The sequence below is a fragment of the Sminthopsis crassicaudata genome, chromosome 5, assembly GCF_048593235.1.
Source record: "Sminthopsis crassicaudata isolate SCR6 chromosome 5, ASM4859323v1, whole genome shotgun sequence".
Lineage (NCBI taxonomy): Eukaryota > Metazoa > Chordata > Mammalia > Dasyuromorphia > Dasyuridae > Sminthopsis > Sminthopsis crassicaudata.
In genome coordinates this window covers 243,176,172-243,186,558 of record NC_133621.1, presented here as the reverse complement: position 1 = coordinate 243,186,558, position 10,387 = coordinate 243,176,172, and the positions used below count along the sequence as shown (strand labels likewise).

The 10,387-nt window shown below is 41.2% G+C and overlaps 1 protein-coding gene across 8 annotated transcripts in view; it reads left to right on the top strand.

Moving 5' to 3' along the window:
• The first annotated feature begins 3,214 nt into the window (after nt 1–3,214).
• Nucleotides 3,215–10,387, top strand: part of RAPGEF3 (Rap guanine nucleotide exchange factor 3) — a 30,462-nt gene continuing 23,289 nt past the window's right edge. Inside the window, exons 1-2 of one of the 8 annotated variants that reach the window (XM_074270689.1) lie at nt 3,215–3,901; nt 4,356–4,571. In XM_074270689.1, the coding sequence (XP_074126790.1) occupies nt 3,896–3,901; nt 4,356–4,571 (222 nt within the window). In that variant the 5' untranslated portion in view covers nt 3,215–3,895. Of the gene's footprint in view, nt 3,902–4,226; nt 4,572–10,387 lie in introns of all 8 variants that reach the window. The other 7 variants (XR_012482609.1, XM_074270684.1, XM_074270685.1 and 4 more) reach the window with 7 other exon arrangements.

Sequence of the window (10,387 nt, the reverse complement as noted above, 5' to 3'; positions counted from 1 at the left end):
TACAAAACAAAAAGAAAAAAAGAAAAATGGAACATTCATAAAAACATCTTTTAAAACACTCAGTAGAGAGCATGAGAATATTCAAAAATGGATACAGACAATCAGAGCAGCTCAGGACTATTGTGTTAAGTTAATCACTTAAAAACAAATTATGTAACAGACATGCAGTTTCACATACATACATACACATACATTTTCTGTTCTTTATATATTGAAGTATTTGTGTTTATTGATTTTTGTTGTTGTTGTTATTCAGTTGTTTTTCAAAAGTGCCCAACTCTTTGTGACCCCATTTAGTATTTCCTTGGCAAAGATATTGGAGCAGTTTTCCATTTCCTTTTTTGGCTCATTTTATAGATGAGGAAACTGAAACAAACATGGTTACATGATTTGCCCAGGATCACATAGTTAATAAATGTCTGAAAGCCAATTTGAACAAAAGAAGGTAAGTCTTCCCGACTCCAGGCCTGGCATTCTATCCATTGTATCACTTTTAATACCCAATGTTTATGTTTACTTTATGTTTATTAATGTTTACATGGCACATATCCTAGGCTCATTCTCCCAGCTCTAAAAGATCTCTAGAGTGTGCTGTGACTGACTATATCTCCCCTCAGGCTTTTAAGGATAACTTTGAGGAGTTAAGGGTATCTCTCTAATACTATTCTTTTTTTTTTTTTTTAATTTTATAATTATAAATTTTTTTGACAGTATATATGCATGAGTAATTTTTTTATAACATTATCCCTTGTATTCATTTTTCCAGATTTTCCCCTCCCTCCCTCTACTCCCTCCCCTAGATGACAGGCAATCTCATACATTTTACATGTGTTACAGTATAACCTAGATATAATATATGTGTGTAAATCCAATTTTCTTGTTGCATGTTAAGTCTCTAATACTATTCTTAATACTTATTCTAATAATACTTATTCAAGCCTCCATTCTATGTTCCCTTCATTATCAGTGATTTAAGCTCCAACAAAATTTTAACCAGTACTGGTTGCTCTTCAATATTAATTTAACCAGTTGACAGCAACTGGCTTTAACAAAGAGGGTATTTGCTGATAAGATATAGCAAGAAAAAAAGTACTAAAACATCTGGGGGGAAAAAAAAACCTTCTCTATTACTTGACTCCTTGGAGACTATCAAGCTTAATATCAGCACTCCCCAAATCAAATTCGGGGTGTGTCCCAGGCAAAGTGGGGCAGGGTGGAAAGTGGGTTAGAAAGTCTGTTACTTTCACTGCTCAGTGTTACTTTCCCCAAATTAACACAGAATAACCTAGTTCTCTGATTTGCAGGATTAGTAGGGTGCCATAGGAATTCCATCTATCTCCAAAGCTATAATCCTTTCTTTTCTTTTAAAGTGTCATTCCTATCTATACTAATGTGTCCTGTTTGAATCTCTTATTTCTTTTTTTTTTTAATTTTATTTATAATTTTTTGACAGTATATATGCATGAGTAATTTTTTTTAATAACATTATCCCTTGTATTCATTTTTCCAAATTATCCCCTCCCTCCCTCTACTCCCTCCCCTTGATGACAGGCAATCCCATACATTTTACATGTGTTACAATATAACCTAGATACAATATATGTGTGTAAATACCATTTTCTTATTGCACATTAAGTATTAGATTCCGAAGGTATAAGTAACCTGGGTAGATAGACAGTAGTGCTAACAATTTACTGAATCTCTTATTTCTAACAGAATGTGGTTAGCCTTCTTTCAGCTTCATTTCCAATCTTTCAAACTATAATTGTTTTCTGTACATAGATGAAAAATATTTTTCCCACTACATAACATTTTTTTCTAGAACCCTTACACCATTATTAAAATTAAGCTAATCATCACCTGACTTCTCAATTCCTTCAGCTCAAACCAAACCTCATTCCTCAACTATCCCCTTTCCCCTCTTCCAAGTTTTCAGTCACATAGTTAGCCTTTCTTTTGATACCCTTGGTTATTTTTCTTTCTCCATATTTCCAGAACTCAGTGGCTCTTCCTTTTCTCACCCAACTTTGCCTGCATCATTCTAAAAGCAGGATACCGGTGGAGTATCTAAGTAGGCCTTCTTACAAGGCTGCAAACGGTGGAATGTCTCCTCTCAACCTTATGTAGAGAACACTAAAGAGGACTAGTCTCAGAGAGCTGAAGAAATAGCTTGTTCCCTCTTTCTAAGTTCTCCTTGCCATCATTAAGGATAAGAGTATAAAGGTGGGGATGGATAAGGATGGCAGTCTCTAAGTAGCTTTTGTTGACTGAGGATTCATAGTATAACTAGAGACTACAGAAGTAATTCTTCTTAAGTAAGTAAATGACTAGATCTGCAGGAGTTCTCAAACTATGGCCAGTGGGCCAGATGCGGCCTGCTGAGGACGTTTATGCCAGGTTATGGCAAATGGGCTGAGGGGTGGAGACAGAGTGTGAGCTCCAACAGTCTGAGGGAACTGGCCCCATATTTAAAAAGTTTGAGCACCACTGCTAGAGACTCCAGAAATAATCCTACTTAACTTCCTACTAGTGTCCCTGAAAAGCACTCTTAAGGTGAAGGTGATTAAGGAATTTTCTATCCATTCTCATCCTTTGCTCAATACCCCATTTCACCTAGAGTAGAATTCACACTGGGACATCTGAGGAAGAGTGGGAGTTATCCCAGTCATCCTTCCAAAGGGAGAAACTAATTCTACCAAAAATATATATATATTTAATTTTAAAGAAAAAGCAGTCGCTTTTGTCTAAGAGGTACTTAAGAAATGTTTGTTGAATTTAATTAAAGGGGAGGAGAGGATGAAGACTGGTTGGCTGGTTGGGAAAGTTTTTATTTGGAAGACCAAGGTGTCTAGTCCATGCCTTCAGCTGAACCATTAGGAAAAAAGAGTCAGGGTTTTTAGTGCCTTCCTTTCAGAGCTAAACTTCAGATCTACACTAGCCAGAAGTAAAATCTAGTTTAAAGAGCGTAGATATGTTCTATCCACCCAACGTTCCAGGAGTCAAGGCCTGGTGCCTCAGTTTCCTCAGCTGCATCCCTTGAAGAGAAGAGTGCTGATATCTGGAGTGAGAGCCACTGGGCTAAGTCCTACGCAGACATCCATCAAAGATGAAGAACTGAGATTAGAGACAGGACGTGCCCCCAACCTCCCTCCCCCCTCAATAGCCGGGAAGCGGCCCCAGTCCGGATTTCCCTCCCGGGTGGGACCGCAGTGACTCATTTGCAAACCCCCTCTCGCCTCCCACCTCCCGCTCCAGTTTTCCACTTTCCTTGTTTGCACTTCTCCTCTTGAACACGTGGCTGCTGGTATCTGCTCTCACTGGCTCCTGCCCCTCCTCCTTAAGAGATTATGACCCCCTATCAACTACATAGTACTACCTCTCAGTTCTCTCCGGGCCTCCCCGTTTGTCCTGGAGCTCCACCTTTTCCTTACCCTCCTCCTCCAACAAAGTCTAGGTTTTAGAGACTAAACTGACGCCTCCTTCCCCCGCCCCACTTCCATCCAATCCGGCTGGCCAATGGGCGTGGGGGGATGGGTTCAGGCAGCCAGGCCTCATCAGCGCAGTTTGCCAACTGCGGACGCGCTTCATCGCCCTGTGCCAGCTGGCACTTGGTTTCGTGCAGAGGTAGAGGCGCTAGGTGTTAGGGCTGCGTGTCACTGAAGGGCCCCTCCGACGCCCCTGAACCCTCCTCCATTCGACTCTCCTTCTCTGGGACTCTCTTGCAATCCAGCCTTCACCTCGGGAACTGTTTCAACTGGTCCCCCGGACCTGAGCTCTGCCCACCTGCCCCCTTCCTATTTGGGATGACTCTTATTCGTACTTGTAAGGGGGTGAAGGGCACCCCAACCTTCTGCAGGGAAGTGGTGGCCACAAAGGGTTGTTTCCACGTAGAGATATGAAGGTGAGTGAGAGGCGAGGGGATTGGGCCAAAGGTGTTCTGCTCTGAAACCGGAGGAAAAAGACTAGCATAGGAACAAACTGAAGCTTTTTTCTGGGGCATCTGGAGGGACGGAGTATGAATATGATAAGGAAATTCCAAGCTCTTGAGAGGGCTTATCAGAAGAGTGTCTTTAGACTAGCCTGGGAATATTTCCCCGTTGGGAGTATAGAGAGGATTAAAGGGAAAAGAAGCACTTTCTGAGTGAGCCCTAAGTGGAAGATAGCTAAGATGCCTCAGGCTAGCAGGTTCTACAGGAGGTCTTTTTGTCTCTCCTACCTTCTTACAGAATGAGATATAAGAGGTCTCCAAAGAAGGGGATTCTGCCTTTAAGCCCAATCACCCGAGTCTGACCCGTTTGCCCAGTTTCCCACACCATCCCTCCCTATTCCTGTTCTCCTTGCTCCCTGGGTCACAGGTGGGTTGGCCAGGTGAAGGCCAATGGCAGGTGGGGCAAGCAGGTGAGGAGTGTCCAGCTTTGGCAGGATCCACCACAGAAGGGCTCCTAGATGTTGTGCCGGAAGGGACAGTGTTCAATATGGTGTTGAGAAAGATTCATCGGCCCCGGAGTTGTTCTTACCAGCTGCAGCTAGAGCACAGGACACCCCCCAGCCGGATTCAGGGTTTGAGCTGGGTGAGTACTGACAGGGGTGGAACCTGAAGGGGGATGTAGATGGATAAAAGATGAGAAAGAGGGGGTGAATTTCCTAGCAAGCTAGAGTACCTGGGTATGGAGGACAGCATTATTTTGTGACTCCAATAGAAAGGTAAAGGTGAAATATGAGGACCAGGTCACTGGGTTGAATAAGCCTTTTGACTATCCCTAGGCAATTCTCATTAAAGATATGACTTGGTTCATCCTGCATTGACTGTATGTTGTTGCCCAGGCAGAGGAGCTAAACTGAATAAGCCCATGTTGATGTTTGGGACTAGTGTTGGGAGAGGAAAAAGGAACCTTAGTAAGGGTAGATGGAACCCCCTTCCCTTACAGCCTGTCAACCGCCAATGATCTCAGTCTACTGAATTGTTTCCTTATGGCCAGAAATAAAGAAACAGAGCCTTAAGGAGCCAGACAGTGAGAAGGGATATTGAATTAGGGGAGCTACACAGAAGAAAACAAGTGGAAGGAAAGTAGAGTGGTAGAGCAAGATGCTGAGAAGAGGGTTACACAATTCAGAGAAAGATAGAGAATGCCAGTGTATCCCTCTCCTTGTTTCTTAGAAAAATAGAAAATTTCCTAGTGTTGTGTTAATTTGATAAGCCCTGAGCAGCACAAAAGGTTTTACTTCTCAACTATCTTCATTTTCCTCTGAGAATAAAGTTCATCTACATCTCTTATTAAAAAATGAGACTGAGCTAGGAAAACATCTAGGTGAAGAAGGAATCACAGGATCATGGATTTAGACATTTTCAAGGCTAATACCCTTATTTGACAGATGAAACCCAGAGATAGGGTACCTGGGTCACCAGAGGTAACATTTGAACTCAGATCTTCTGATACTAGATCTATTCCTTTTTCCACTGTTCACTTGCCTCTCAAGGATCTAGAAATCATCATCCGGAAGAATTTAGCTTCTGTAACCCACCCTTTGACCCAGCTAGTAGTTAGTTCTCTTGATATCTTTTATGGTTAGTTATATCCCACTCTGTTATTTTATTTTGGGATTTTCTTGGCAAAGATACTTGAGTGGCTTGCCATTTCCTCTCCAATTCATTTTACAGAGGAAGAACTGAAACAGAGTTAAGTGACTTGTTCAGGGTCACGTAGCTAGAGTGTCTGAGGACAGATTTGACCTCTCAAAGATGTCTTTCTCTATTCTGGGTCCAGTGCTCCACCTAGCTTCCCCCTCTTCTCTACTACTTCTAATATTGTGACCCCTGGTTTTTGAGGGATTTTTTGGTCCAATATGGGACACTGGAGGAGGTTAAGAAGCCTCATTTCTTCTAGGTTTCTAATGGCACTTCTCCCCACCCCCATTTCCCAGTTCAGTCCCTGTAGCTGCTGCCTAGAGCCAGTGGGTTGGAACCCTCCCTCCTTCCCTCTGGCCCTCCCAGGGCTATAATTACTTGTGTGCTTCCTGTCCCCTCCCCAACTCTGGGAGGGAAGGTGGGTGTGGGCCCTGAGCTAGGACAATGAGGTCACAAGGTATTTCTCTTGGGACCCCAGACCTGTTGGGAGGCAACAGGGCTTTTCCACTTTAGATAGAGTTCTCAGTTGAAAAGCTGTATTTGTGGGTATGTGCATTGAATCTAAATAGGGTTAAAAACCTGGAACTAAGGTTCCATAAAAGTGATAGCCCGAGGTTTTAGCCTCCAGAAGTTTTATCATCCTAAGGCTGAGTGGAGGAGGGACAAATGGCTACACCCCCTCCTCTATGCTATCTCCTGGGAGTTTGGTCTTAAGAGATATTCATTCTGTATATATGTAGTTTCTCTTTTTGCTTCTCTCTGTAGTGTTTAGTGGATGAAAGATCCATATGATTTAGGAAGAGATTAGCCAGGAGGGGCCAAGGAATATGGGGATCTAGAGACCTTAGAAAGTGAGTATTGAGAATTAAAATGTCTTTATTATTTCATTTAATAAAATGAAATGTTTCTTTTAGAAGCCAAAGAAGCAAAACTGTTTCTACTTCTTTCTAGAGCAGTATAGAATTAGATCACAGTAGAAGTAATTGGAGGTAAGATACAAGAAGGAACATTCTGACCACCCTAGAAAGGGAATTAAAGGGTATTTCTGGAAATGTTTTTGGCTGAAAGACTATATGGAGACACCTGCTAGGCCCTACTAAACCCTAGGGAGTTTGGACTGCCAAAGTCAATGTAGCAACTGTCCAATGATATCTGGCATTTATCTAGGGCTTTAAGGTTAGCAAAAATGCTCTGCTGAAATTATCTCATTTGACCCTCACATCAACCCTGTGAGATAAGCATAGCATTTATTATCCCCATTGTCCAGATGTAGAAACTGAGATTATGAGGGTGTGAGTGACTTGCCTAATATAGACAGTGCAGAAAATAAATATTAAAGGCAGGATTCTGGTCTTTCTCCTAATTCAAGTCTAATACACTGACCTTTTCACTACCAAAGTCCTTGGAAGGTTGGCTTCCCTATCAAACTCCAGAATAGACCTACCCACAAAATCACCTCCCCTTTGGTCAGAAGACATCAATTCCTTTGCACACATGGCTTCCCTACCCCCATTAGTGTGAGCAGTCCTGGCAGAGAACCCTTCCTGGGAGCTAAAGGGAACAGGTATGACAGGTTGGCACAAGACTACCTGGCTCAGTGCTTATCCCTATATCCTGGGTTCTGACAGCTTCGAATGGGGAATTGGCAATAGCTCAGATGCCAACAAATGTCAATTCTTTCCCATTACTAACTCAGAATTACCAGCATTTTAATAAACAATTGTCACTGAGGCGACAACTGTCTGTCATCTTTGTCCCTGGAACTGGAAACTGATTTCTTCCATGAGAACTTCTAATACTTGAGTCTGACACTCATTAACTCATGCCTAAGGATCATGCCTAAGGGCAAGACTAAAAGAATAGTACAGTGGTTTCTGAACTATGTGATTTGAGACACTTGGAGGGTAGCTGAGATAGTGGGGTGGATTGGGAAGTGTTTTGTAGTGCTGCTATAGCCAGGTATGTATCGTCTCGATTAACCTAAACTACTAGAAGAATTTCTATCACATGAGGATCTGCAAAATTCTGAGAAGTTAAAATGTGTTTTTAATACTAGAAAAAGCCCCAGTATAAAACAGTCCTCTGGTGATTTAAGGCTCACATTATAGTAGGATGGCCTAATTTATTCCAATCTGAGATAATAAAAGTTTGAACAAAACCCTCTAGCACTGGGACATTGTGATTAGACAGGTTTTATGAACTGATCCTGTGGCCTGTGACATATGTTACTGGGTCAAGACAACACTGGAGAAAAAAAAATACATGGATGGGAGAAAAGAGAAAGGAATAAGAGTTCATATTGGGCCTGAGATTGTAGTTCTTCAGGCCTTCTGGGCATTTTGAAGTGAAAACATACTCCTTAGGAGCTTTGAGTCATCAGCTCAGGCACTGTTTGTCCCAAGGGATGGAAGAGGAGGAGGGTTCCTCTTCTTCCTCCCTTTTTTGGGCCCCTCCTCTTCATTTCCTGTAATTAAGTCCTCAGGATGAAATCTAGCACAGCATTTGAAGCAAATGAAGGTTTTGAAGGGACCCATTGCTGCATTATAGGATGCTATTCATAGGCCCTGTCTTGTACTCTCTCTTACCTTTGTGACTCTAGGAGCTAAGAACACCACTATGATCTTCATGTCCTATAGCTAAATGCCAATTCTCACCACTCCTATTATTTCCCAGTTTAATACAAAGATCCCATTCTCTAGCCAAGGCTATAGAACATTTGAGTCGAGAAATCTAAGAAGTCCTCTAATACAACCTCTTCATTTGACAGATGAGGGAACTGAGGTTCAGAGAGTGAAGTGGCTCCCAAGAATACACCACTAGAACTAGAATCCAGATATCCTGTCTCACCAGCTCCCATATTTTTCACACCATATTTACCCTCCTAGTTCCCTAGGGTCTTTGCTGTTCTTGCTCATCTGTTTTTCCCATTTCCCCATCTTTCCTCAATCTTTTCTATGTCACTTCTACCTCCCTTCAAATGCTGTTTTTAACTTGTAATGAATGTTCCAGGTTTCCCCCCAAAATAGAATAATAATGAGTGAGGAGAGAAGAAATAAGGGGCAAGGGAGAGAGCTAGGGAAGCCTATCAGAGTGCTTTGAAATGAAGTACATACCTATTAGCACTTCTCATTTTTAATTCAACTTTGGCCAATTCCTGGCTAACAGGGATCCCTCTAAGAAGACAAAGGTCTATCACATGACTTTAGGATTCCACAGATTTAGAACTGGATAGGAGCTTTCAACTTCCTTATTTTAAAGACTAAGCAATTGAGCCCCAGCGTATTTAAATGGTTTGTTCAAAGTCAGAAAAGGTAAAGTAAGTACCAGATCCAAGAGTTAAATTCAGGTCTCTGACTACAAATCCAGCTTTTTTTTCTTCTTTTAATATACTGGGAAGACCACATGGTTCAACAGAAAGATTGTGGAAAGATGTGGCCTCTGAGAGCCTGAGTTCCATTCCTGATTCTGCCATTTGTTGTCCAATCATTTAACTTCCCTTGGGCTTAGTTTTCTCATCCATAAAATGAGAGATTTTTGATTCAATGACCTTTAAGTCACTTCCAGATACTTTGTCTGGAGTCATGAAGACTCCTCTTCCTTAATTCAAAATCTGACCTCAGATACTTATTAGCTGTGTCATTCTGGGCAGATCACTTAAATACATTTCCCTCAGTTTCCTTATCCATAAAATATGAACTAGAGAAGGAAATGACAAACCACTCCAATATTGTTGGCAAGAAAGTCCTAAATAAAATAGTCAAACCTAACTGAAGTGATTGAACAATGCACTGTGCTAAGAAAAGTGCTACAAAAAGCCAAAAATAGTCCCTGCTCTCAATGACAAGCAAACTATATACAAATGAGATATAGACAAGATAAGTTATAAAGAAAGGATCTGAGATTGATGAGTTCTGGAAAATACTTCTTATAGAAACTGCAATTTAGCTGAGACTCAGAAGTCAGGAGTCAAGGATGTGAAGGGAGAAATTTCCCTAATTCAGAACAGAGAAAAATGCTCAGTCAAGAGATAGAGAATCATTTGTAAATAATACTTGTAGTGTCAACAGAAAATGGGCCAGTGTTAATAGATCAAAGAGTATGTAGAAAAGAATAAACTCTAAGAAGATGGAAAAGATCAGAAAGACCAGATAGATGATGAAGGATTTTAAAAGGAAAACAGGATTTTATATATGATCCTAGAGGTAAGAGGGAGTCACTTGAGTTTATTGAATAGGGCAGGTAAGGTCAAACCTACATTTTAAAAAACCTGAGTGGAAGATGTGGGGACAGAAATGAGTCAGAAAGGCTAACTGAAAAGCTATTGCAATAAGTAATGAGGCTTTATATCTTCATGATGGCAGTAACAGAGGAGAGAAGGTTAGGGTTATGTGGCGTAAGAAATTTTGTGAAGATAGAAACAACAGGTTGGAAAACTTTAGATAGAAATTATGACTTTACCAAGTTCTGAAGCTCTAGAAGGGAAAAAAAAAACTGGGGTGATAGAGGGAATGATTGAGTATATAAATAAAGTAATTGTAGCCTCTTAATAAAATATAAATTCCTTGAGAGTAAGAACTTTTTCAGTTTAACTCCCTGGTGTCTAGCACAGTAACTTGAACATAATAGGTATTTAGTACATGCTTGTCTGATTGAACTGCATTAAATTTGGGTCTGGGAGATTGGGGGTAGGAGTGATGGGAAAGATTTGGGTCTAAGGGGTTTGTTTTGGGAGCCCCTGCATTGACAGCCTGATCTCCTTAT